General features: G+C 53.0%; 4 protein-coding genes across 9 annotated transcripts in view; 1 reads left to right on the top strand and 3 right to left on the bottom strand.

The window, feature by feature from the left end:
* RNF123 (ring finger protein 123) overlaps window positions 1-5,722 on the top strand; it is a 47,877-nt gene extending 42,155 nt beyond the window's left edge. For 2 of the 3 annotated variants that reach the window (XM_059856191.1, XM_059856192.1), the window contains exons 36-39: window positions 4,422-4,564; window positions 4,860-4,966; window positions 5,066-5,151; window positions 5,256-5,722. In XM_059856191.1, the coding sequence (XP_059712174.1) occupies window positions 4,422-4,564; window positions 4,860-4,966; window positions 5,066-5,151; window positions 5,256-5,355 (436 nt within the window). In that variant the 3' untranslated portion in view covers window positions 5,356-5,722. The remainder of the gene's footprint in view (window positions 1-4,421; window positions 4,565-4,859; window positions 4,967-5,065; window positions 5,152-5,255) is intronic. The other variant, XM_059856193.1, reaches the window with a different exon arrangement.
* On the bottom strand, window positions 207-4,424 carry AMIGO3 (adhesion molecule with Ig like domain 3). Its single transcript, XM_059856194.1, has one exon. It carries the CDS (start codon window positions 2,639-2,641, stop codon window positions 1,115-1,117), a length of 1,527 nt encoding a protein of 508 aa, XP_059712177.1. The 5' UTR covers window positions 2,642-4,424; the 3' UTR covers window positions 207-1,114.
* A 74-nt stretch (window positions 5,723-5,796) lies between the features above and the next one.
* On the bottom strand, window positions 5,797-8,022 carry GMPPB (GDP-mannose pyrophosphorylase B). The gene is made up of 8 exons (XM_059856195.1): window positions 7,831-8,022; window positions 7,685-7,765; window positions 7,563-7,611; window positions 6,866-7,167; window positions 6,710-6,788; window positions 6,488-6,615; window positions 6,124-6,306; window positions 5,797-5,986 (listed from the first exon to the last, which is right to left on the bottom strand). Exons 1-8 carry the CDS (start codon window positions 7,957-7,959, stop codon window positions 5,855-5,857), a joined length of 1,083 nt encoding a protein of 360 aa, XP_059712178.1. The 5' UTR covers window positions 7,960-8,022; the 3' UTR covers window positions 5,797-5,854.
* A 401-nt stretch (window positions 8,023-8,423) lies between these two features.
* IP6K1 (inositol hexakisphosphate kinase 1) overlaps window positions 8,424-27,593 on the bottom strand; it is a 36,943-nt gene continuing 17,773 nt past the window's right edge. For 2 of the 4 annotated variants that reach the window (XM_059856196.1, XM_059856198.1), the window contains 5 exons: window positions 16,416-16,761; window positions 14,008-14,218; window positions 13,237-13,421; window positions 11,766-11,941; window positions 8,424-10,933 (listed from right to left, as the gene is read on the bottom strand). In XM_059856196.1, coding sequence (XP_059712179.1) covers window positions 10,424-10,933; window positions 11,766-11,941; window positions 13,237-13,421; window positions 14,008-14,218; window positions 16,416-16,638 — 1,305 coding nt within the window. In that variant the 5' untranslated portion in view covers window positions 16,639-16,761 and the 3' untranslated portion in view covers window positions 8,424-10,423. Of the gene's footprint in view, window positions 10,934-11,765; window positions 11,942-13,236; window positions 13,422-14,007; window positions 14,219-16,415; window positions 16,762-19,936; window positions 20,211-27,593 lie in introns of all 4 variants that reach the window. The other 2 variants (XM_059856197.1, XM_059856200.1) reach the window with 2 other exon arrangements.

Below are 27,593 nucleotides of genomic sequence, written 5' to 3' on the forward strand. Positions count from 1 at the left end.
CTCACCAGCAGCACACCACCAGCACATTTAACCCCCTTGCCAAGGCCACCTGAAGGCCATTTGATGGGAACATAGGCTGCCAGTCCAGTGCAGGTTGCCTGGTTCTGTGTGCCAGGCCTGCAGGAATTCAGGGCTCCCTCAGCCTCCCACCACTGTACCCGTGAGCTGCACACTGCTGCAAGGGCAAGGAGACACTCAGCCCAGCGTGAGCTTAAAAAAATAGGCATTTTTATTCCAATGGAACTAGAGAATTACGACCCAGGAGAGGAGAGGATTACTCACATTTATCGATAGGCTGATTGGGTTACCGCCTAAATAGCTGTGCTTGAGCAGCGTGTCCGCCTCAAGGAGAAGCAGCGGAGGAGCGCGTGGTGCATCGGAGACCTCGGTGTCCTTGGTGGCACGGCGAGCTCTGAGCAGTGCGGGCTGGGGCGCTGTATTTCGTCACCTCATCCTGCCTTGACGATTTACAGCTTCTCGGGAAGCAAAAGCTTGTAAGGTTTGCTTGGCTGCATGGCTGGTCAGGTGCTGAGCTCCATCTCTCCTGCGTGGCCACGTCTGGGGAGGGGTGTGGGGGTGTGTACCTGTTTGTGACAGGGTCACAGTCCCCTGCTCCCAGCCATGACATGCTGATGGCGACCGGCATGTGCTGGGAGAGGACAGTGGCATCACCATTCCTGAGGACCCTGGCGTGAGACAGGACAGTGTCCCACTTATCACAGCTATTCCTTGGCCTGGGGGGTCTGTGGCAGTGGTGTCAGGTAGGGCATCTCATGCCTGGGGACATGACAGACCCCCAGACCTGGTGTCACATTAGGGAGGGCAGGTGCCCAGATGAAGGGGTATTTCTCCAGCATGCTGGGTTCATCAGCGTTACCCTTGTGCTAACAAGGCCGTTGCCAGCAGATTATGCAAGGCGCTCTTGCTGGGCACCAATGTGCCCATGGCCCAAAATCCACCAGGAGCCCGTGGCTGAAGCATTTGTGGGTGATGTCAGTTGCTCCCGTGGGTCGTGGTCAAGCCAGGAACTCAGGATGCCCAATAATCCTGATCTAGCAGCGATGGAGGAGACCAGCTCTCGGGAGGCCTCGGCTCTGCTCCCAGCTCTGTCCCACTAAGACACAATGGGGGTATCAGAAAAGACAGAGCTGATGGACTCTGAGTCCGACTTGAGCTGCAGGATCTTGGGGTGCTTGGGGTCGGCGAAGTCCTCGCCGAGGGCCAGGCGGATCTTGCCGTTCTGTGTCTCCCTGATAGGCTCGAGGAAGACGACGTGTTTGTTGGCGCTGGCCTTGCGGTTTGGCCCGTCAGTGGCAGGGGGAGTGGTGCTGAGGATGGAGGACTGGGCGCTGCACTCCTGCGGGGGGCTCAGCGGGGCCGGCTTCTTGCAGCAGCCCAGGCAGCGGCACGGCGTGAGGTACAAGTAGATGATCACCAGCACCAGGCTCACGATACAGCCCAGCAGGGTCGTGAGGCCAGTGCTGAAGGTCTCCCCAGCTGCCTTGGGGTAGAGGACAGTCACGTTGAACTCGCACATCCTGCTGAAGTTGTAGGGGCTGTTCATGGCCAAGCCTACGTAGACCCCCGAGAGCCAGGGCTTGGCTGCGGTGATCCTCAGGCTGCCATTGGGATAGACCTCCAGGGAGCGATTGCTGTTCCCCGGGTGTTTGAGGGGCTCGTGGTGAGGGGTGATCCACATGGAGGTGGTGGCACTCTGTGGCAGGCTGCTGTTACTGGTGTTACAGGTGAGCAGGACGGGCTGGCCCACCACCACCTCCAAGTGCGAGAGGTGCGCGTCTTCGGTGCTCGCCGAGCAGTTCTCAAACATGTCTCTGTGTTTGAGGAACTTGATCAGGGAGCGGGGCACGTTGTCAGACACCTTGCAGGTGTGTTCCTCAGAGAAATCTTTCACGGAGCTGAAACCTCGCTGATTCCAGCGCTGAAGCATCAGGTAGAGCGCGCAGCTGCACCTGACGGGGTTGTTGTGGAGGTACAAGCCATTGCCAACGTTTTCGGGCAGAGCTGCCAGCACCTCCACAGGGATGCTGCTCAGGCTGTTGGAGGAGAGGTCCAGTGTGCGGAGCTTGTGAATTCCCAGCCCCTGCACAGCATGGAAGGGGAAGGTGGTCAGGTTGTTCCAGCTCAGGTAGACTTTCCGCAGATCACTCAGCTTGGCAAAGGCATTTTCATCCACCCGCTTGATGTGGTTGTCATAGAGCAGCAGCTCCTCCAGGCTCACCAGTGCCTCGAAGTAGTGCCTCTCCACAGCTTGCAGGTGGTTGGAGGACATGTCCAGGTGCCGCAGGAAGGAGGCATTGTGGAAAGCCCGCAGAGAAAGGTCCCGAATCTGGTTGTGGCTGATGTGAAGGGCCTCGAGGTGTGGGAGGGCAGCCAGCCAGTGGTCGTGGAGCCAGGTGAGGGCATTGTGGCTGAGGTCCAGCGTGCTGGTGGTGGGCGGCAGTGCCTGGGGCACCCGCTGCAGCATCTGCCGGCTGCAGCTCAGCAGGTCGGAGGTGCAGATGCAGGCGTCGGGGCAGCGGTGGGGCTGCGGGGAGGCTCGGGGGGCGCACAGCTGGAGCAGCAGCAGAAACAGCTTTGCCACCCGCGGCCAGACCGAGTCCGCGGTCGCCGGCGAGGACATTGTGGCGGGCAGGAGCCTCTGTACAGCCCGGCGGCACAGCCAGGCTCGATGAGACGCGAGAAAAAATCTGCCGCCGTCTTTCGTCTCTCCCCCAGCGCTCGCTTGGCTCTACCAAGCATCCACAGACGCCCTTTTGCACTCCGCGAAAGAGGATCCCGATTCCAGCCGTGGGGCTTGAAAAGACCTAAAGGGCGGCATCGCCCTGCCCGGCTCTGCCGCGGCTCACCCGAGGCTACCTCGTACCTGCACTGCCGGGGGCCGGGGACTGCCGAGGGCCGCCGGGGAGCCGGCGATCACCATCGGGGGGCTGAGGCGCTCGGGCTCTCCGGGGCTGTGTGTCGGGCTGGGCGGGCGCCTCGCTGCCTCTTGGAGCTGCTCATCCCTGGAGTGCGAAGTTTCTCAGGACTCAGCGCCGCCGGGGCACATCCGCACGCTGCGACCTCCGGGGAGCATCCGTCCTGGGCGGCATCTCCGGGAGCCGGGCGCGCTCCGGGAGCGCGGTCCCGCTCCTGCCCCTATTTACGAGCGGGCGGTGCGCGGCGAGGGGGCCGGGCGGGATCTCATTGGCCCCGGCGCGGGGAGTGGTGGCCGCGGCGGTGGCCCTGGCCCGGTCCCTGTCCCCTTCCCTGGCCTTGGCTCTCCCTGCGGGTGGGCAGAGCGATGCGCAGCCAGCACCGACCCTGCGTGGTCGCTCGTCCCCAGGGGGGCTGAGGACCACTTCGGCCGTACAGGTGTGCAGCCGCCGGGGAGCCGCGACCGGCTGTAATCCATAAAGCGGCTGCTCCGCCGCTGCCCAGCCTCTGGCAGAATGCTGGAATAAACCCGTCACCTCTGGGAGCACCTCGTGTCACATCCTGCACACAGTGCAGGGAGTGGGGATGGCGGTCACCCCCCGGTGCTGTTTTTCTCTTCCAGCCGCGGTCCTTCTTGCTCCCTAATCCTCATCACCCCACAGGCTGGGGACTCCCCAGCACCCCCGGCCCTGGGGTGAGCAGGGGGGCTGAGCCCGGTGGGGTCCCCACGGCAGAGGGGGTGTCACGGGCTGCTGACGGGGAAGGAGTGGCCATAGGGTGAAGGACACGCAGGAATGTCATTATCCAGAGCTCAGGCGGTTTAGTGGGAAGAGGAGAGCTGGGGAATTGTTTTCCATTAGGGCAGCAAAAAGCTAATTTGGCGGCTGCGGCTGCTGCGAGTCAAGGGGCTGTTAACCCCCTGTGCCCTGGCTCAGCCTGTGCTGACTGGCTGCTCCCTTGCCCCTCCTGCTGCTGGGTGGCTCTGCTTGCCCCTGGAGCCAGCTCTGCCTCTTGCCAGGGACTGTTACCAGGCACTGGTGCCCGAGGGAGACACTCATTAAGGCGACCTTCATCCGTCCTGGCTGTGCCCACTGAAATCAGGGAGGGCCACAACTCCTCCCTCCTGCCTTTTTGGGGGGACCCACTTACCCTGAGCTGTTCTGTTGGTGCAGGAGGGCCCCAGTCCCTGGCGTGAGGCTCTGCAGAGCATCTCCCCTCAGATGCTGTGACCAAGGGCAGCGCTGGATGCTTCAGCTGCCCTGCAGCAACCCCAGGCTCGGTCACTGGCCCGAGGGCTGCAGCCTCAGCAAGTGCTGAAGCACCACATCGATCCCTGAGCCTCTGAGTCGGGGTGGCAGAGGAGGGGGAGGATGGCTGCTGCTCTTTGGCTGCATTTGAGCATGTTCCCCTGGACTGAGGGGACACCAGCGGGGGATGCTGATGTGGGAGCACAGGGTGGGTTGTCTGAGGCCCGTGTTCCTTGGCAGGACCGAGCGTGCCACCGCAGTGCTGCTGGCAGATCCCTGCTTCCAGCTGCGCTCCATCCAGTACCTGCTGGGCCACGCCGAGCCCTCGGCCCTGGCTGCAGCTGCCCCGGCCACGGACAAGCGCCACTTCTCCCTGCACACCTGTAAGTGTTGGCACTGCACTGGGAGCTGGGCTCTGCTCACCACCCACAGCTGGGGAGGGAGGAATGGGGCTGCTGGTGTCTGTGTCCCCTGCAACATCCCAGCCCTTTTAGTCTTGTCTATGGCCTCCTCTACCACCCCAGGGGCAGCACTTTGGATGGGGATGTATCCAGTGCCAGCCAGTAGTTCTGCCCTTCTCAGTGTCCAATGCTCCCTGTCCTGCTGGTCCCCAAGGGCAGCTGCACCCCCTGCATCACTCAGCAGCCTCAGGGTCCCATTCACCCCACACACACGCAGTTTGTTCCACAGACACAGAGTACATCAGTACTGAGGAGCTGACAAAGGTGGAAAAGATGCTGAACCATCTGAGTGAGGAGTCCAAGCAGGCAGCTGCAACCACACTGGTGAGTCCTCCCCCTGCCGTGGCCCTGTCCCAGTCCTTGACAGCAGGCCTGGGACACGGGACTTTGGATGGCACTGCTAACTCCTGGTAACCCCCACAGCCCACCAGCGAGGAAGACCTGTGCCCCATCTGCTACGCACACCCCATCTCGGCCATCTTCAGGCCCTGCTCCCACAAGTCATGCAAGTGAGTAGCTCCCATGTCTGCCCTCCACCAGGATGACTGCTAGCCCCTGGTCCTGCCCCGTGCTGTGTGGGTGGGGGCTGATGCTCTTTCCTCCTCTGTCCCAGAGCCTGCATCAACCAGCACCTGATGAACAACAAGGACTGCTTCTTCTGTAAGGCCACCATCACAGGGGTGGACGACTTCACCAAGCCAGCCAGCTCGTAGAGCCCAGCCCCACACCATGGGCTCCCCCAGCGGAGCGGGGCAGCCCCCCCGCCTCACACTGCCTTCTCCCCAAATGCTTGCCCTGCTCAGGGCTGTGGGACCCTCACCCAGAGGGTCAGGACCCAGCACGGGGCAGCAGCGTGAGGCGGGAGGGCTGCAGGGTGGGAAAGGCAGGTGCCCAGCAGCCTCTCTGCCCCAGGGGCCGTTCTCAGGGAGCGGAGCCCAAGGCCTCGGCTCTGCAGCAGTGCTGGGAACAAACGACAGCCTGGGGCCAGGGCAGGGGGGCTGGGCTGAGCATTTGGGCTGTTAATTTGCCCCTGGCTGGGGGCTGACTTCATGAAAAGCAGCATTAAATTATTCTTCCTTATGTGGTGCCCTCAAAGATGGGAAAGGGAAGGCCCCCGGTGTTGGTGCTGCACTCAGGTGATGCTTAACAGTAAATGGAAATATAAATATTTAATCCAAGGAGAGCTGGAAGTGCAGGGCCTGCTGGGGGCTGCTACATGATGATGCGTGGCTCTGGCACAGACTCGGCGATGGATTTGTGTGGCAGCACGTTGGCCCCGTTGAGGTAGAGCTCGTCGTTGACGATGACATCCTCGCCCAGCACAGTCACGTTCTCCATGCGCACCTGCCCCAGAGAGGCCCTGTCACATCCCTGGGCTTGGGCTCCTGCCTGCAGGGACCACATCCCTGCAGCCGCAGCCCAAGGAGGTGTGAGGGCAAGAGCTGAGTCCCAGTCCCCTGCGGGGGCACCCGTGTCCTCACCCACTGCCCCACGGAGCAGCTCCAGCCCACGATGCAGGACTCCAGCCAGGAATGGGAGCGGATGCGGGCCCCTTCCAGCACAGTGCAGCGTTTGATGCGCACTCCGTCCTCCACCACCACGCCAGCCCCGATCGTCACGTTGGGGCCGATGACACAGTTTGCCCCAATCTTGGCACTGGGGTCCTGGAAGGAAGAGGGCCCATGCCAGGGTTGGGAGGGCAGACAGCTCTTGGCATAGCCCATGCCACTTTGCCAGCCAGGGAAGAGGAGGGCACAGCTTGAGGATGGCAGCGAGGACAGTGGTGGGACAAGGCAGAGAGCTCATGATGTGCCCCAGGCTGGTGTGCTGGGGGCTGGCACTTACCACCAGCACATTCCCTACGACACCGGGCCCCGAGTGCAGCTTCTCGGGGTGCTGAGCCCGCAGCGCTTGCAGGTACATGCACATGCCCGTAAGGAAATCCTTTGGCTGCCCAATGTCCATCCAGAAGCCTGTGGGGACAAAGCCATGGTGACAGCCCCCAGCGTGAGGGTGGCAGTGCAGGCAAGACCCCTGATGCTGCCTGCACTGTGCACAGGGCCTTACCCTGTAGCTCCATGGCGTAGAGCTGCCCATCCTGTGCCATGGCTGGGAAGATCTCCTTCTCGATGGAGGTGGGGCGCAGCTGCAAGGACAGGGCACAGGGCTGAGCAGGGGGCACAGCCCCTCAGCCTGGCCCCAGCCTGGCACCCCGGCTCGTACCTGGATGCGTTGCAAGATGCCAGGGTTAAATATGTAGAGGCCGGCGTTGATCTTGTTGGACACAAAGACGCGCGGCTTCTCCACGAAGCGGCAGATGCGGCCGGTGTCGGCCTCGCACACCACCACACCGTATTTGGCCGGCTCCTCCACGCGGGTCACCACCAGTGAGCCCTCGCCTCCGTGCTGCCGGTGGAAACGGGCCAGCGCCGCGAAGGGGAACTCGCAGATCACGTCGCTGTTGAGGACAAAGAAGGGCTCCCCGTCCTCGGCCAGCAGGTCCCGTGCCAGCGCCAGCGGCCCCGCTGCGCGGCCGTGAGTGAGGCCGCAGGGACGTGGTGAGCCCGGGTCCTGCTGGCCCCACCTCTGCCCGTCCCAGCATCTCTCCCAAGTCCCCAGTCCTTCTGGATCCTCACCCGGCTCGCTGTCCCTGGTCCTGCCCATGTCCATCCGGGCATACCCCTCCTGATTCCCCTGCTCCTGCCGGCTCTCTCCATCCATAGTCATGCTGTTGCCCATGGTGTCCCCCAGCCCTACCCATCCATACCTACCCTCATGGCCACCATGCCCCGCTCCCAGCGTCTCTAGCCGTGCCGTATCCATCCCAGTATCCCTCCCTAGCACCCACCCTGCTGTCCCTGGACTTCCTCCATCCCGCCTCCGCCCGCCCTCCAGCCCCAAGCTCCCGCCCGAATCCTACCTGTGCCCAGCGGCTCCTTCTCGTGGGACATGGAGATGCGGATGCCGAGCTGCGGGCACAGGGTGAGCGGCGGGACAGGCCGGGTAAGGGGGGGAGGAGGGAGGAGACGGAAGGGCTCTTACCCGTTGTTCCTGCTCCCGCATAGCGGCCTCCAGCGCGTCCGACATGTAGCTCACCGCCAGCACCACATGGCTGACGCCCGCCTGCGGGAGCGCGGGTCAGACGGCGGCGGGGCGGTCCCCGCGCCCCCCGCGTCCCGCGCCCCCACCTGCCGGAGAGCTTCAAGCTGGTGGAGCAGCACCGCCTTGTTGCAGAACTCCACCAGCGGCTTCGGCCGGCTCAGGGTCAGCGGCCGCAGCCGCGTCCCGAAGCCGCCAACCAGGATCAGCGCCCGCATCCCCCGCGTCCCGCGTCCCACGCCAGCGTCCGCACCGACACGTCAGCGCCGGGCGCGCCGGGCGCGTCACGGCCGCGCAGCACCGCCCCGCCCGCCGGGCCCCGCCCCCGCCGGCTCCTACCGCCCGCCCCCGGCACACCGCCTTCCCGCCCGGCTCCTACCGCCCGCCCCCGGCACACCGCCTTCCCGCCCGGCTCCTACCGCCCGCCCCCGGCACACTCCCCCGCCCAACCGGGTCTTAAGGCCCGCCCGGGGCCCATGGCCGCAGGGCCGGGTCGTTGCTGCAGCCACCGCACCCTGCCCGGGGCCGGGGCCGGGGCGCCCTCGGGACGCAGCAGCCACAGGGCGACCCCGATGAGAGGAGAGCAGCGACCACAGCCGCACCGGGCGGGGACGTTCATCCAAACCCCCTAAACCCATCCCCAAGGTTCAGACGGCGGGAGAGGCAGGCACGGCACGCCGCGGACAAAAACAGATCCTTTAATGGTTTTTGGTTCTCTGTGAAGCACAAACAGGGTGGTTATTCATGTAAAAACAAAGGGGGCCAAGGCTATGTACAAGCTGTGGAGTTCCACCGCGGTGGTCCGAAGGGAGAGAGGCGGCTCCCCCTGAGCACCGGCAGCGTGGCCCGTCCGTCACGGCCCAGTGAGGCGGGGAAAGGCAGGAATGAGCGCGGGGGGACAGCAAGGGGCTCTCCCGGCGGTGGGGCCTGACCCACCCAGGCACAGCCCGCGGGGACAAGGACATGCAGAGGTGGGCGGCAATGGGCCACGCTAGGGCAGGGCCAGGGAATAATGCGGGTGTTGTGGGTACCTACACCCCTGCACGCACCCAGCCTCGCTGCCTCCTGCAAACCTGCTCCCTGAAAATCCTGCGAGTCCTGGACCCACAGGAGCAATGAAGTAACCCAGTGCAGGGCAGCGTGCCATGGATAAAGGTCCTTCTCCAGAGGATGGAAGGGGAGCAGTGGCTTGGGCAGGCTTTGAGGAGCTGGGAGACAGGCAGAGAAATGGGGCAGCTCTCCTGTCCCCTCACACACCAGTGCCACAGACCTGTGCCTGAGATGTGGCAGCCGTGCTTTCCGAGCGGCCTCTGCGCACATGGAGTCGGCACACATGCGACATGCGAGTATTCCCCAAACAAGCATCCCTGAAGTAAAAAAAACCCCAACCCTGGCCTTGCAGGTACACAGGGTAATGGTAATGCCATGGAACAAGTCAGTGAGAGTAGGAGGGAGCAGCCAGGGCCCCAGCACAGAAACAGGAGCTGAGGTGGAGCAGGGTTCGGTCCGGTACCACCAGGCCACAGTATCAAACGTTAATTCCTCATCAAAGGAGGCTGGGGACGTTTATTTTGGGAGACACTGACTCCGTGAAGCAAAGCTCAACAGTCAGGCAGTGGTACTGAACAGTCAAGACAGTGGCTCTCACTGCTCAGCGAGGTCACCCCCTCACCTGGCCTCTAGAGACCCTCATGGAGGAGATGGGGATCAGCCCTAAGCCTCAGCCTCCCCTTCCACCACCTCCAGACCCATTCGAAGAGCAGGGCCTGGGGGCAGAGGGTCCCCGGGGGAAGAGGGCAGCTTTGTGCTGGAGGGACATACTCTGTACTTTAGAGGAGGGGAAGGGTTGAAATGGTCCGAAATGCCCCACTGCACAGCTGGGGTCATGTTAACTGCTACAGATACTATTGCTAGCCCACGAGCTGAGCGCTTTCAAGTCAGTGGTCCAGGGCAGAGTCACTCCTGCAGAGCCCTGTGCCTGCCCATGCCATGTCATGCCATCAGGGAGTGAGCAGACACCAGGCTCAAGCACAGCTCCACGTGTGTGGCATTCTCTCCGGGCCACAGCTCTGCCAGGGATTGCATTTGGTCATTTCATTTCTGTGTTTGGGGTAGATACTCACAGTGCCCAAACAGCAGAAAAAGGCAGCATCAAAAGCAAAGCCCCACTGGCAAAACCCAGGGCAGAGCCAGCGACACCAAACACAGGGACCAGCACCTGACTTCTCACCGGTGGCCTCACAGATGCTGCCAACTGTCAGGCAAGTGCCCTTTCCAAACAACTCAGGAAAAATTCAAAGGGGAAGCTCCTGAGACAGAAGGCTCCTCACACCAGAGCTCCAGCCTCGTCAAGAGCCCTGGGCTCTCCTGCTTTCTCTTCCCTATGTCCAGGTCCTCCCTCCAGAACACACATATGATGAGCGAAGAACCAGGACACCTGACAGCCAGCAGGCATCTGCAGAGCCTCCTCCAGAAGGCAGAGCAAGTGCGGTCAGAACCATCCGGTCAGCACGAGGAGTTCTTCCATCCTGCCTCACCTCAGCTCTTCTATCCAAGTACATTTAAAAAACAACAGAGCGATACAGTTGTTTAAAACCAAATTTGTCTGTGTTTTTCCTGTGGTAGTGGGTGATCTTGTCTGCTCCTGCCACCAGGACAAGAATAAGAGGCCACAGCCCAGAGCTACTGGTTTTCCTCACGCATCTGTTCCATGATATTGATGAGGCTTTCCAGCCCGAACACGTAGCCCATGTCGGGTCCGTCGTGCACAGTGGGGTCGTCGCGGAAGCCCTTGAAGGTGCTGTGCGCAAAGTCAATCATGCGCACGTCCACCTTGGGCTGGGCCGAGGAGCCGGGCTCCGAGCCGCCGCCGTCCTGGAGGCTCTCCGGGACCGAGCCCTCCCCGCGCTTCAGGCGCGCCTCCGGCCGGCGCTCCAGCAAGGGCCCCGCGCGGCTGTCCTTCCCGTCGTAGATGATGAGAAGGGAGCTGGAGTAGAAGCGGTAGGAGGCCTGTCTCTCCAAAACCGCCTTCAGGCTGCGCAGTTTGGCGAGGACAGGCTCAAAGAGGTCCTTGCGCAGCTCAATGCCGTTGTGCAGATACTGGTAGAGGGCGTTGCGGAAGCCTTCGATGGAAAGGCCGCGCCCATAGTATTTATTCCTGCATAAGTAATGCCCCGTGTCCAGCTGATAGACCTGGAACACCGAAGGAAATGCACATCAAGTGGGAGCGATGGGCTAAGGCCACGCAGAGAGCCCTGAGCTGTCCTGCACTGACAGGGCAGAGGGAACTCATCCTATCCCCATTATGACTGAGCGGGAGCAGGACACAGCTCTGCCCATTCCCTGCATCCCAGAGCAGCTCATGGGTGCTACCCAGGGGCATACTCAGGATGTCTGAGCACTAGTCCTCTTCCAGGACACCCAAAAGGGGCTCACGAGTCCCAGTGCCCCAAAAAGGCATGACGCAACTGACCCCAAGAGTTAAAAAGCCAAGTCTTACAGCAACTCAGACAATGCTCTGGCAGCAGGAGCTGCTGACACCTATTGCCATTATGTGGCAAGTGATTAATGACGAGCCCTCATTGCTTCAGAGTCTGTGGGCAGAGATTTGGGTTTACAAGATCTGGTTCCTTAGGCAGGCGGGGAAAGAAGCGATCATTGCACAACAGCAAACCCTTGTGCACAGGCCCAGGCACAGCAGAGCAACTTTTTAACAATCAGTGCAGTACAGAAGGAAATGTCAGACACTTCCATCCCCAAGCATTGTGATTCTGGCTGAACACTAAGCCACAAAAATCATTTTATTAGAAAATCCCCTAACTGTCTGTGAACAAAGGAGCTCATCTCAGGGAAAGCAGGTTCATTTGTTTTAGGCTTAGAAATGAAGACAAAAATAGCATGAATGCTGCTGTACCTACCTGCAGAGGGAGGTTCAAATTCAGTGCTCACCAGGTAAGACTAACTGGGAGGCTTAATGCAGCTGTGAAAAGGAAGGTACAGCATCTGCAGCCTGGGCGATCCTTACCTGCATCCCACACACGCGCACACCCAAGGTGGCAGAAGTGCTCTGTTCACACTTCTTCATCTGCCGAGCAGCCTTCTCCTCAGAGGCATCATCTCCGTGCTGTCTGGTCCCCATCTTCAGATCAAGCACACAGGGAAGCTTGAAGTGATGCACCACGTTCTCCAGCAACAGGAACTCTGAGATATGTGTCAAGGAGAGCTCACCCACCACAGACACCCAAGGGCCACCACAGACAGGGACCTGGGCCAGCAGGAGATAGGGCTGGACAACAAACAGGAACCAAAGAACAGACAAGACAAACAGCTCGGTGAGCTGAAGAAAAGGACAAAACCCAAACAGTGAACCCAGACTTTCACAGCTGGGAGAAGGAAACAGCCTAGAAAGTGGAACAGCCAACAGCAGGAAGGTCACACGCAGTTGTACTGGAAATTTAGAGGGGAAACTGAAAAGGAAAACACTGGTGTCAGGAAGGACATAGTATGCCAGTAGGAATTGCTGATCCATTAAGAGAGAGCTTAAAGTCTAATCAAATTAGCCATCTGACCATATGGATAAACAATACAAAGCCCAGAGACTGAAAACTCAAGGGTCAAGTAATGGCAGGGTTGGCTTGTCCAGAACAGCAGCACTGCCCAACACACAGGGGGGAACTGGGGAGGTGACAAAGCCAGGAAATGCAACAGTAACAGGAATCCTCTGTCACCAGCACACAATGGGCAAGCCCCTGCACTGGTGCACAGCACTGAGAACACACCCCAGGCACTCTGTACAGCAACTTGTTCCAAAACGGGGAAAAAACACCCTGAAAGTTTGCCCTAAGGAGTCCCACAGGGCACAGATCAACATGTAAAACCTGAAATGGCAACCAGAGCACAGCTGGATTACACATGCAAGAGCAGAACTGTGTTGGTTTAGAAAGAGGAACTTCATAAAAATAAGGAAGTGTGCTTAAAAAGGAGAGGGCAGCCGAGAATGACTTCTCTGCAAGTGATGCAAGCTATTTAAAAATAAAATCTGGAGTCTCCAAGCTCACACTTGAGAACTGGAGAAGAAAGCCCAGGCAGTTAAAATGATGAATACAGCTATTAAAAGTAAGCTTGTTTCTATGTGAGGAAAACAGAATCCAGGCGAAACAAAATAACCCCACAAGCTGGCAAGTTCAGCAAAAGCAGGAGGAGTCATTTTGTGAAGGCACAGAAAACAAACCCATATTCAACCATATGAAGCAGTCAGTCAGACTGCCTGAAGGTGGACTGACATCTTTAGGGCCCCTTCCAATCCAAACCATTCTATGATTCATTAGTGCCACAGTTTGGGAAGCAGGAAGGAACAGCTAAAAGGAACATGTAACTCAACTGTGGTTGAGGACAGAAATGCCAAGGGAAATGCAGGCCTGGCTGCCTCAGGCACAAATGGGTAAGGGCAGGGCAGCAGCAGCCTGACACACCCAGCTGCACTTCCCAAAGGATACTGTACAGCTTCCGGTCCTTGGACTCCGACCGCATGCGGCTCAGCTGCTGCTTGTGGCAGCGCAGGCTCCAGGGGTTATAGCTGATCTTCTCAGAGCTCAGGCCGCTGTTCCCATCCAACATCTGAAATGGAACATCTGAGTGGATGTGCAAGTCCACCCTGGGACTCTTCGTTTCCTGGATGCTGCTGGTGGAAAGACAGAACAAACCTGCCTGTTAGAATCCGTCAGTTCTTCACACACTTACAACTGTCACATCCTCCCCTGGCACGCAACCATCTCCTGTTCCTTCTCCTGCTGCACACAATGCAAATCTTCTAACAGCAAATCCTCACCAATACCCTGGGCTGTGGACCCACGCTCCAGGATCTGGTCTATTTAATATCTCTGCTAATAGAGCAAACAAGAACACTTGCTCCTTGGAAGCTCTGGCTGGGTTGAGGTGGTAGAGGACCCATATTCAAAACACCCTGGGAAGAAACCCCTGGGTTAATAACCAGGTGGACTGAAGAGTGTTCAAATCTGCTCTGTATGCTTTGCTTCCACATCTGATACACTGCCAACACTTACCCTGCACCAGAAGCATTTCATATGGATGAACTGGTCTTGAACCCAGCAAAACTCCTGACACAGTCTGCAGTGCCAAAATCTGCTGGGCTAGCAAGTGCACAACAGCCTGGCCACCTTAAGGAATTGCAGAACATCCTCAACCAAAGGAGTAAGGAAGGGAGACCTCCCGATATTCGTGTTGTCACTGGGCCCTCCAAGTTTTACCTTTCGGTGCTGTCACTGGCCAGGCCAGGCTTCTCCTCCTTGTGCTCGGTGCCGCTGCTTGACCTGTGAAGGCTCCGGCGCGAGTGCTTGCGCCGTGGCTGGTCCCTCTCTGGCAGATCATCCTGCTCCAGAGCCTCGTTCTCCACATAGGGATAGGCCACCAGGTTAATGTAGCCATCACTGTCTCCCTCAAAACAGACAGACACCACACCTGCCAGGAAGAAGCGACACATCAGTTCTCCCGGAGGAGGGAATGCACAACCATTATCAACCAAATGTTCTGCAGGAGAGAGGAAAACGCAGAGGAGCAAAGCAAGCCCAGAGCAATGAAAGAGGGGGAAGCTCTGCCACCGCAGGAAATAAGGACAAAAGTGCAGCTGGTAGGCTGAGGGTGTGATTTATTTCCTTCCTTCAGTCTTGCAGTAAATGTCAAACTGGAGAGAGTCAATACAGTCTGCCAAGATGCTGAGGGGAGCAAAGCATGTAAAATAATATCTGGTTTGTTTGGATAAATACTGACGTCCTGCAGAAGCGTTCCTGCTGTTGACAGGAATATCACTGGCCAAGCAGGACTCTGCTGTCTCTGCTAAAGGAGCTTTCCAGCATCAGAGCAAAGAAGTACAGAGCCCTAAGGCTCAGGTGGTAACTGCCACTCTTATCACAAGTCAGCCAGTCTCACAAAAAAGGGATCTGCAAGGGACCAGGCCTTCCTAGCAATAAAAACAGGGGATCCTGGAAGCATAACTACCTCTGCCAAGTGCAGGCAAGCAGGACCATGTGTCCTGTCCACTTTTGCCTTCTGAAGGCTCCTGGAAAGCACCACAGTCCAAGGGAAGTTACAGATCTTCCTCAGTACAGACTCAGAATGTACCCGGCCAGCCACAGAGCAGGACCGCTGACACTTCCAGTTAGGGCTGACATCTTCATTTCTGGGACTACTGCCCCAGCCCTGAAAATGAGGCCATCAGCCCATCTCCTGATGTGCAATGACAAAATGTTTCATTATCTTGTCACTAGTATTGACTAGCTGCCAGGAGTTTCAAATGACAGATGCACTGAATCAAATGATTTCTCACAAACATGAGGAAACCTTGCCCTGCCCAGCTGATGCAGGCCATCCTGTTCCCATCCTTCTTTTCTCCTTATCTGCACAAAACAATGTTAACAAGGTTCAAGGGGCTGAAACACGACTCCAGAACGTCACTACATAAATGCTACTCAAGTGCTGCCTGGATGTGCTCAAGATACCTCTGTGAAGTCTTACAGTAACATCCAAGTGCTCAGACAGAAAATATCATACCCAGTGTTCCTCTCCCCCAGATCAGTAAGATTTCTAGGACTATGAGGAAACTGCACAGGCTGAAATCTCACACTGGGAGGGACGTGCACTTCCCATGCCATTAGGGGTACCAGGAAGTACCTGACCTCAGGAAGACATCTGACATCTGGACTGTCAGCTTCATCGGTTTTAAACACACCTCCCCAAGAAAAACACCATATGGACTCTAGGAATTACACAGGCTTCAGTGGGATTTCTGATGGGACACCAGAGCACCGTGTGCCCCCAGAATGGCCGGAGAGCTAAGACAGGACCCATCTGTTGCAGACTGCTCCCCTCACCCATGACAACCTGTGTGCAGACACCGGGAGGGAAGCTGACACTGCTTTGAGACAGGGAGGCTGCAGCCAGATGCAAAAGCAAGACCCTGAACAGATGGTGGTCCCAGCTGTCTGTAAAACCCCAGTGCCACATGGAGACACAGCAGCAGAGGGAACAGGAACACTGAGCCCCCCAGAAGCCTACCTGACCACATAACCATGCTGAACACAAACACACAAGGTTGGAAGCCTATCGAGCCTCTCAAAGATACAGCTGAGCTGCCAACCTCCTACAATGACACAGGCACTGGAAAATTCCACTCCTTCAAAGCAGCTGGGGACAAGGTCGCACCTCAGCACTGGGAAAGCCATACTTCCTGCTTCAGCAGCTTGCTGCTATGGGTCCATAAAAGAGATGGGATGAGGAAGCAATAAATTATGGAACTGGAACGTGCAAATGCTCATTCTATGATCTGGCTTCATTAGCTCAAGGTCAAGGCTGTAATTGACAATAACTTGGTAATAAAACTGCTTCAGTTACACATCCATAATCCTACACTTTGGACTACCACTGTCACACTGCATATTCTCTGTCTAGAAAGAGGAGCACATTCAACTCAGTGTGCCTACCAAAAAAACCCAAACTTCCTCCCTTCCAAGTGCTGCTATCAAATTGCAAGCCGGCAAAAGGCAGTTTAAAAAAAAGCAATATGACCCCAAAAGACAGCAAGACAGCAGCAGCGGCAGGAAAATGGAAGGGCAGGTTCTTAAAGGGAGTAACTGCATTCTGGAATGCCAAGAGGCCTCACCTTTGTACTCAGGTGTGAACTCCTTCATTTCTGGGGGCAGGGACTCATAGAAGCGCTGCTCCCGGGTGATGAGGGGCTTGCAGACAGTGTGGTCGTCGTAGCGCATCATGCTGCTGTGCCCGCCCACCTGGTGAATGAAAGGCTCCAGCAGGACCCCCCGGTCTCCAGAGCGAGTGGCATTCTTGCCATACTTGCCCACTTCCATGGTTTGACAAACACACATTGCGTTGGGCACCCGTTGCACTCTTGGAGCATGGGGAGAGCCACATGGGCTGGGAGGGGTAGCTCAGCAGTGGTCAGGCAGCCACAGGGGGGAAATCCCGGCAATTTGCTTCCTTGCAGTGATCTGGAAAAGCAAGAGATTCCTGTTAGCAAAGGACCACTTACACTCACTCCTCGTTTGCTTGGAGAAGTTTATGGTACTTATTTATATCCATATCCTCTTCTGTTTTCTGTTTACATCCTGCTTGTTCCAGCACACTCCTCACCACCTCTTTAATCCCACAGGTAAACACACACTAATTCAGAGGCAGTCCGGTCCAGAGCTCCTCCAATAGGATTGACAGAAGACAGGGAAAGGAGTAAATATAGCTACTTTAAGCCTCCCATCATTATAAAATATTATTTCCTTCCCTGTTCATTTTATTAGTAAGGCAATGGAGCAGACAGCCCACACCTGCCTATCAGTATTGGTGACTGACACAGGCGGTACAAACACTTCCAAAATCTTAAATCCCCTCCTCATGTCTCTGCATTTTTAACATCTAAATAATTCCTGTTCACCTGCTACTGTCACACTGTTTCCTCCTTTAGTGCTCACTTCTCTTCAGGGACTGACATTAAAGATGCAGAGTAAGACAGTAATTCTGTCACTCTGCGTGCTGGAACTGAATGGATTCTGCTCAGATTCTCTCCTTTATTACTCTCAGCCTTTCAGGACAATTTTCTAATGCTTTCACAGCACCTACATGCACAACAAGGCCCTGATCTCTAGAGGTAAGCAAGATATACCACTAAATCCAAATGAGATTACAAGTGCTTTAGAGAAGCAGATGGTCTTTTAGTGTTTGCAGAGTGCCCGGTACAGCCACAGGATGATGGAAAAGTAAAGCTGCCCAAATTCTCTCAGATGACTTGCCCTTTTTCCAGCTTAGATCACAGCTGTCCCTGAGGCTGCTGGGGAAAATGTCACAGGATTTCCTCCCAACGATGAGTTATCCAAATGTTGGTACAAGAACCAAGTGGCGACGACAGTTTCCGAATGCACCAAATTTCCAGTCTTTTTGCACAGTGTCAGCCAAGGGCAGTAATTTAAGAACTGAGGGATCCTGAAGGCCTGAACACGGGACACAGCTCAGGCTGTTCCTCATCTGGCCACGGGATGTCTCTGCAGTTACACAACACTGCCAGGCCGGGGGAATTCTGGATGAACAGGAGCTCATGGCCCCTGCTCCAATTCGGCCATGTCAGAGATGAAGCTCAAGAGATTCAAAAGGGGAGGTGATACTTCATAACATGTTTAACCCAATCTAACCCAAATTCCCCACAGCAGGACAATGCTTCTCTCTCCCTATTTGCTCATTCCTGCTTGCTCCCTCGCACTGGGTTTTTGGGATAGTATGAGTGTACGTACATTTGAGTTGAATCATCTCACTGATCCCATGGAAAACATTTCCTTTTGTGGTTACATGACCACACCACCACGCTCAATGCAAGGGGAATAATGTGAATAGTTAGCTGGCTTTTAAGGCAGGGGCCAGGAAATAGGAGGGGAAAACCCCAAAACACAGATAGCCCCTCTCTGTAGTAACTCATGTCAAAGTCTGTTCAAGGCATCCCTCAAACTCTGTCTCTCAAACTCACTCAGAGTCTAAGCTGAATCACAAACAAAAACATGCTGGGGATTTCTCTCCCCCCTTATTTGCTTTATCAACAAGAAGAAATTTCAGCAGCAGGCACTCACATGTTTTAGTTGGGTTTAACCCAGTTAATATCCAAGAACAAGCGAGGTACCACCATCTGCAAGAGGTCAGCATTTCACAGATTCCAGACAAATCTTTCACAGACTAAAGTCTCCCCTTCCTGATGCAGTTCTTCTTGGATTCAATTTCTTTTATTTTGCCAATGACTAAAGCAGAGCTGTCAGCTATTCCAAACCAATACAGAAGACAAACTTAACTTCACAACTTCCTGTAGTTTAAACTTCACAGGACAAGAGAAATACAAGACTTATCTGTGTGACAGTTGTTGTACTCAGGAGACATGCACATGATGCTCAGGACTGCAGTCATCCAAGGGCTGCTGGGAAATGGCTGTGGCCACCAAGTGTCCTGGGCTCACAGCCAAGTACCCCAGCACCCTCAAGAAACCCCAACATGACAGACTGTGGGTGTGCAGGCTGCCTGGGAGGAAGCGAAAGCCATAAAACCAAAACATTCTGAGGCTGTGACACAAGAAAAGGAGCTGGGCATCAGGTGGGGAGAGAGTCCAAAGCCAGATACAACTGCTCTACACACGCATCCACACACTCTAGAGAAACAGTCAAACAGGCAGAATTTTCCCATGTTCAAGTGAATGTGAGAAAAAAGTATTTTGTGGCAAGCAGCATTTTGGAGGCATTAGTAAAGAGGACAATTTCCATAGGGCTCGAGAAAGACACTTTAGAGCTCAGATCCAGCTTAGTGTTTTTCATCAAATTAACTCAAAGTAAAGGGTTACTACTAAACATAGACACTATCCACAAACAAAGACAGAAGAATCCCAGCAGTTTCAAACTAATATAAAGCAGAAAACTATTTGAAGTCCTAAATATTACTCATCCTTTGTCTGTTAAACAAAGGCATGAGTTTCAACTATTTTAGCTGGCTTATAAAATTCAATGTCTGTCCAATTAAATGGCAAAACACAGTGCACAGTCTAAGAAACAGCTTGGGAGAGACCAGCTCATTTAGGCAGATCCTTTGGTATCTTCCACCACCACCACTGCAGCTCAAGCAGCAGCGAAACACCCAGGCCAGTTGAGCACCCTCTTCCAACAGAATGATCTCTCCTTAAAAAGACAAAGTCTCCACTGAGCTGGACTCAGGAAAGGTGGGGGGTGGGGTTTAGGAGCAGAGTTATCTGTGACTACAGAGACATACCACCCTCCATATTTCATTATCCTCCCCAGTAACAGACTCATGCACTGGAACAAGATTTGCTCTACAATATTTACGTCTAGACATCTCTTTGTCAGTGTATCTGCTCCAAGTCTGATCTGCATAACTCATTGTTTAAACACTTCCTGGCAATAAGATGTGTTTTCTTGTAGTAACACATTTCCAAACAAAATTCAGTAAGACATCCAAGATCACTCTGCTCTTCCTAACCCATTAAGTGGGGTAAACCCTGTCCTCAAAACCAAACAACACCCTCCAGCAGGCAACATATCCCTTCATAAAAACAGTGCTGTGTTCTTGAAGACCCAGTCAGAGACCTCTTAAACATTACTGAACCCTAGCTGAATACCACAGGTGTCTTACCAGACCAGCATCAGACCCAAGGAGATGTTCCTGCCAGTTCACAGTGCCAGAGAACAAGAACAGCAATGTCTCCTCTGAGAGTGTAACTTAAAGGAGACAGAAAAATGAGCCTTGGAGGTCACCACAGGACGAGAGATGAGGGCAGGGAGCTGAAGTGCCATGGCTGTGAGAACTATTGCTGAGCACCCCACGATGCTGATGTCCCTGCTCTCTGTAAGCCATCTTGTACAGGAACACTGGCAACGCTTCACAACTCACTGGTGAAGCTACTTCCCTAAATAAAAAGGAGAACAAATGCTTTAAATTGTGATGAATCACACAGCAAGAACACTGACTGCCCTCAGCAGCTTGCACATCCGCGTTCCCAGCACCGCCGCTCCTCTGACTCCAGCCCCAGGCCCTGCCGTAGCAGGGCTAAGGCAGATGGCCACTGATGACTCTGGAGAGAGGCCACAGGCAAGGGATAAATACAGACCTCAGCGTCACCATGACACAAGCTGGACTTTCCCTAAACAGCCCCAGAGCGCTCAGGAGCAAAGCACAAGAATAGAAAATACCAGTACAGCAAACAAGAAAACTACAGCATTTGGTCAATTGGTTCCTGGTGAGCTAGACTCATTAGCAAAGAAAAGCAGAAGCATCTGTGCTGAAAAGCAGGGTTGTTTCTACTCATGCTGGATTGGATGAGGTATGAGAAGAAAATGCAGTCTAAGAAAGTTAAAAAAAAAAAGTGTTTCCCACTGCACTATGAGATCAACTTCCCAGCACAAAAACTGACTCCCCCACAGGTTTGAAACATGTTTGTCTAGTCAGCAGTAAATGGAGATGAGGCCTGGGACCTGGGCAGAAACACAACTCTCCAGGAACCTGCAACAACACTTAGGAGGTAACCAGAAACATTTGGCCTTGGTGACATTCAGGAAGCTACAAATTTTCCTAGCTTACTTAAGCACATAGTTTTGAATCCTGAGCCTTCTCATGCATCTTGTCCAACACTTGAACTACTACCAAATACTCCTTTCTGGACAGGCTGCTCTCACCGTGACAAGTGTGGCTCGTCAGATTGAGGCCAGGAAGTGGAACACAATCTATATACATGCATCCAAAGTGGAACAGAAGTCTTAGGAAAAGCTGCTCAATAATGCCAGCTGAGGAGGAGAATGGCAACAGGGAGGAAGTGCAGTGAACAAGGGCTTGGAGAGGACAAAAGGCACTACCACACATGCTCCACCCTATGCCATGAGCTGAGCTTCCTTCACCAATCCTCTTTCTTCCTCATCAACAGGGCACATATGCACCAACTGCTAAGTGTTCACAAGGAAAGAGCCTGATCTACTTAAGATAGAGCTTGTCTGAACCTAGGGAAAGGGAAATAAAATTAAGCTTATAGTACAAGTCCTTAGACATAGCCTGTGTTTCTGGCTCCTAAAGATCTGAAGGAAGACTCTGCAGGTTTAACTGGGAGAGTTAATTTTCTTCCTTATAACTTTATGGGGCTGTGGTTTGGATTCGTGCTGAAAACAATGTTGATAACAGAGATGTTTTTGTTATTGGTGAGAAGGGCTAACTGAATCAAGGCTTTTTCTGCTTCTGACACTGCTCCACCAGTGAAGAAGCTGGGGGTGCACAAGAAGCTGGGATATCTCCTGGCCCCAGGGATATCCCAGGCCATATGGTGTCAGGTGTAGCATACACAGCTGGGGAAAGACAAAGGAAGCGGGGATGTCTGGAGTGATGGTCTTCTTTTCCAAGTCACTGCTACTGTGATGGATCCCTGCTTTCCTGGGGACAGCTGAACACTTGCCTGACCATGGGAGGTGGGGCTGTTTTACCTCCCTTGTGCCTGCAGTTTTTGCTTTACCTGTTAAACTGCCTTTATCCTAACCCACGAGTTTTGTCACTTTTACCCTTCCAATCTCTCCCTCGTCCCACCAGGAGGGAAGTGAGTGAGTGGCTGTGTGGAGCTGAGCTGCTAGCTGAGGTTAAACCACGACAGACTACTTGTGCCATACTTCTATCACACTGATCACAAAGCTTCAGCACTTCTGCCAGCAGCCTGCGAGACCAAGAATTTTCTCCTCTTCTTTTCCTGAGAAAGGAGCGGAAGCCAAGCCTTTTCAGCTCTTTCTGAAGAAAGAGAGGCTGAGCAATGTACTTTTAACTCTGGCTGGACTGCTGAAACCACTCACTAAAATCAGTGCTTAGATCTGGGCTTAAACAAGGCTTTTTCTTCTTAGAGGCCAGATTAGTAAGAATTGCAAAGGCCCTTCTGCTGTCACCTACACATAAGGCATGGCAAGCTTTCCGGGAGGGATGAGGCACTGGGAGTCCTTGTTAGGGATTCAGACCCAGGACACAGACAATAAATACCCCTTTCTCACACTGGCATGCTACAGTGGTAGCCTCTGTCTCTGTTTTTATCCTTTTTTTAAGCCAACTCTTAGCACACAGCCATTAACAGGGAAGGTCTGTCACATTCAGCAACATATGGAGTAGGTATTCTGCAACATTTTGTGAACACCTGTCATGCAGCTGTCTGTAGACAGGGGTAACCCAAGCTGGAGCTCAAATGGCCTCTTCCAGCTTGTATTCCTGTCTGGCCTGATGCTGGACAAGCTGGCACTACTGTGATAAGATGCTGGGGAGCAGCAGAGGACTGCACCTAACAGGGGTGATATGATTTAATTCCCCTGCTGCTCTTTTCTCCAGGCTTCCCCTTCCTCACTGGAGAAATGCACCACACTGGCAGGAGGGCACAGGCTGCCTAGGGACCTGCCAGTCCTTGTCACTGCTATCAGTGTCACTGCAAAGGCTGCAAGAAGGGCCAGCCCTGGTCTGGTCCATCACCACTTTTTGCTCTCCAGTAGGAAGGTGGGGGATGAGCAAGAGGGAGCTGAGCTGCTGAATCCTCCTGCTGCACCTTGCCACAAATACACCCTGCCTTGGTAGAAAAGGGCACCTTCCTTCTCTGTTCCAAAGCACTGGCTGCAGTCCAAGCCTGAGAGTTTCCACAGCAGCAAGACCTGACAGAATACATACAACAAAAGGTTGCTTTATCAGTACCAGCCCAGAAGACTTTTTTCCAAGCCCGTGCCTAAGAGAGCAGGGTGATCCAATATCGGCTTTGCATTTTATAGGAGAAATGAGATTATGACACATGCTTTCTAGAGAAGGGCTTAGGGAAGATCAATGCTCGTGAGGCCTCATTGCTCAGCTTCCTGTGAGCTAATTTCTGGCTTCACATCATTTACAAAGAGGAAGAAGTCTCCACAGGTGACTTTTAAATTATTCCAATGCAAAAGCTGGCTGTTCAGCACAGCTTTCCAATCCAATGGTCAGAGACAGTTAGAAAGGAACATACTTTCAACAGTCAAAAGCCACAATGAATCAACCTAACCCACCAAGAAAAGACACTTTTAAAAATTTACATTAGTGCAGGGGCTCAGAAACTCATCAACAGGCCGAAAATTGTCCCTGAATTGTCAGCATGACAGGGAGAAAAGATTCATGCCATTCCCTCTGAAGAAGCCTGGCTCAAAGACTAACTCAGAATTTGTAACTCAACTTAGAGACTGAATAAGCAGAAGGAACAATTTTACCTCCGGTCTCAAAAAATCTTATGTTTAAAATTTTAATCTAAATTAAAGTATACCTACCCTTTAGCCACAGACCTTGGCCTCTTCCCTGACAGTGAGGCTTAAAAAAGCAGCCACAACCCTAAGTCATCCAAGTAACCACCCACATGCCTCCCCAGCAGGAAGATGATGGAATGACTATGCTGAGTTCAGCATGAGGAGGAGTCCATTCAGAAACTGCACTTTCATGTCAGCTGTGGGTACCAAATTCTACAATCTCAACGGCATCAGAAGGCAGGATGGAGGAGCAGGTGAATGCACCACAGCTGCTGACAGCAAGAGAATGAGTCAGAGCTGGGGATGGCTGTGCTGAACCAGAGGACAAATGCATTGCACAGTGAGCACTGCAGGCAGGAAAAGGGAGGTGTGAGATTTTGTGGGAGCATGGACACAGCTCAGCCAGGTGGATGGCACAGGGAAGGGCTGCTCAGCACTGGGGAGCTGCTCCACCACACCGAGGAGAATCCACTGCAGTCAGGCAAGCGGGTTCAGGTTTGTGTTACAACAGGGGTGAAGAGAACAACTGGCACCTCCTAAGTTTTCACCTCATCTTCTCCTGTCTTAAAATGCCCCAGAAGACCTTGGAGGCATCACACCAGAGCCAAGGAAAACAATCTGGCCTAATCTCCTACAGAGTAACTGCTGGCCTCTGAGCTGAAAGGTGCTGTCATCACCCACATGTGCAAACACCTCTGGAACCTAAGCTCCCACTCCCACCTCCATGTGGACTGGACAAGGAGAAATGGTTGTGCACCTCAGCCTTGTGTCCCTCAGACTCCTAGCTAGTACAAACACCTGGAAAGCGGGTGGAAAGATGGGACAAGATCATTCCAGCTTCTGTAGAGAGGAAACAAGAGGAAACTTCCAGCAAAAGCACCAAAATCCCAGAAAAAGGAAGTACTTGTGCAGCAATAAGAGCAGTTTTTTCAGGCTTCAGAAGGTGGTTGACAGGAACTGAAAGGAACAATCAATATGCTGCACCTTACACTTGTCACCCAGAGCAAGCAAAGCACAGGTACCAAAGTGAGGATTCTGCAACAGGAAAAACAGTCAACTCTCAACAGCAAGGGCACTCAGTTTCAAACCTTACATGAGCAATGAAAAAAGAGAAAAAAGGTGTGTTTCCTGGCTCTTTGTCCTCCACCATCTTATAAAAAATAAGGGAAGGTAAAGGCAAACACAGAAGAGATTTTATAGTTTGGGGTTTTTTGCTATTTGAAGATAAAAGTCAAGGAAAAAAATCTCTTTTTTCCCTGCTTTCAGAATGTAAAACCAGTGAATTAAGGAAGAAAACCCAGGTGAACACTTAGGCCTCCAGCTCTGACAGGGAAACAACAGTGAAAACACATACATCAAAAGTTTGGTCTGCACAAGAAGAAAAACGCACATTGATACTTCATTCATCCACCATGCTCTCTTTAGGCTGGTAAAACAGGGAAGTTTTTGGGTTGAAAAAAGCTTGCTTTTATCAGTTGCTCTATAAAGTGATCCTCCACAGTGGAACCAATGCCATCCAAATGCCTGGCTTTAAAAAACCATCCAATATTATGTTGAGATTCCTTCTGGCACTGACTGAGCCAAGTCAGTTTCTAACTCCTCCTTCAGTTATTTCTTCAGACCACGGTTGCACAGGCAATCCTCTGACATCTGGAACAGCATTAACAGCACCCTCCCACTCAACTCTGCTGCACTGGTCCAACTGTTTGCAGCCTCACCATGAATCAAACTAGGAAACTGATCACAGTTAAAAATAAACCAGCACTTTGTCTTGTTTTTTTTAAGGATTACTTTTCAACCAGGTCAGATCCCCAATCTATTGTGCAGCTGTACAAACAGTTGTATCAGGACAAGGTGCCTGAATTGCTGATGGTTATCCTCGTGCCTAAAGCCAACATTTGCACTCCCAGCTCACCTCACTGCACGGCTGCTGTAGAACAGGATCACTGACCAAACAACACATAGGGGACTTGATGGCACTGCTTGCAACCATGGAGGGTCTCTCCAGTGAGACAAAATGAGGTCACACTGATGTCTATCCCACAGCTAAGGCATGGCTACTGAGTTCCCTCAAGCTGTTGCTTGTCCAAAATTATATGTCATTTTTGCAGTCTGCATGCTGAAACGAACACAAAAACATGACTAACCAAGTCACTAATGAGAAAGAACAGCTTTGGGCCAAGTTCTGAAACAAAACTCTCCCAGAAATTGCATAATCACTAACTATCTTGGTGATCTTCCATTCAAGAAACACAAGCCTACGTGATGTGCAGATTCCCACTAATTTGAAGACTGTGACATTCAAAGAATGAACAGGGGAGCCTATCTTCAGTTTTGGCAACTCTTCAAATTGCAGCTGAATTTTTATTTGAACATGGAAATACAAAGAGAAATACTGACTATCAGAATAAGCACTAAGCAATGATGCCATGCTAGCACACTTTAGAAACAACTATGAGAGAAACAGACTGAAGGTTTTCCCACATAACCAGCTCAAATATGGTTTGAAACAAAAGCAACTGAAAATATCTCCTTTTTTTGATGGCTGCCTGGGAACCTACTGGGAAATACCTGGATCTCTGCTTTCAGCTGGTGACAGGTACCTGCATCAGACACACACCATTGTGAGAGGCCTTCTCATTGAAAACCAGCACAAAAGACTGAATAACCATAAAGATCTGACTTCTAGCATAGGGCAGGAGGCACATTAATGAAACAGCTTCAGGAAACCAGCTTTTTACAGTTTCTGTTGTGTCTGCTCTAGAAGACAAAAAAAAATGAGTCTCTAAGCTGTTCAGCAGCCTTTTTTGTAGATGTTACCACATCAATCCATGAAGACACAAAACTGAAAAAATTGCTAATTGGCAAACCTTACCCTTTGTTCTTTAGCATGCATCTCAGGCCATAGCTTCATGACATCCTAAGCAAATCTAAGTCAGCGTTCTTCAAACCCATCTTCTCTCCTGAGTCAGCACTGGCACTCACTGATCCTGCTCAGAAACCAGCCTGGCAAACAAGTTAACCCGGAAAAAAAGAAAAGTTGTTTTCGCCAATGTGGCTTCCTGAACTGGTTTACTGCCAGTGCCCAACGAAAGCAAAAGGGGACAATCACTGAGCAGGGCAAGGGCAGGCACAAGAGGAGCAGAGCCAATTCCATTCAGCTCCAGCTGCCCTGCAAACACATGCTCAGAGAACAGTCTCACCCCCTGACTTTAAAGAGACGTGAGTTGTCACTTGCAGCAGAAATATCATTTGACTTTTTCACCTCTCCTAACATCTTCTTTACACCAGCATCAGCACCCCTGCAGACAGCCACATTTAGTAGCCAAGCCGGCAGGAAAACAAAGCAGCAATATATAAAACAAAACAAAAAGCCTTCAGTTTTCAGTTGGATCAGGTCCCTAATACATCTGGGCAACAATCCCCCAGCATCAAAACATGGGAGAAAGTGGGAACCAAGGCACAGCAAAACTCCATCTCCAAGCAACTGTGAAGCTGCTCTCTTACTCAACAAAGATAAAATATCACAACATAACTACCTAATAGTTATACAAAACCACTTTGGTTCAAAAGATTTAAACAGTACATTAAAAAATCTGCAATCTAATTCTTCATGTTTTCATCTTCCACAACACACCATTAATATTTAAAATGCCCTATTTCCTCAAAAATAAATCTTTAATTTATTTGATACCAGCATTATTTTCAGAGCAAAAGAGCTGCTAAAATATATAGAGGAGAGTGAGGAAAGCCTGTTGTGATTAAATAGGGCATGACAAACAGCAGCAGCATGCACAAGCAGTACTGGGGAGCAAAGCCAGGGGGAACAGTGACAACAACATTACACAAACAACACTGATTCATGAACAACAAAGAATTCTTAGAAACTGCTGCCTGGGTTACATCCAAGGTTCTCTTTACCTTGGTTAAACTATTAAGAAAGTCACTTCAGAAAGCTGACCACTTCTGCACAACGAAGCTTTTTAGGAAGGAAGAGTTGATCCATCTAAAGGGCTCTGTGTAGG

The sequence above is a fragment of the Haemorhous mexicanus genome, chromosome 11 (genome assembly GCF_027477595.1).
Source record: "Haemorhous mexicanus isolate bHaeMex1 chromosome 11, bHaeMex1.pri, whole genome shotgun sequence".
Lineage (NCBI taxonomy): Eukaryota > Metazoa > Chordata > Aves > Passeriformes > Fringillidae > Haemorhous > Haemorhous mexicanus.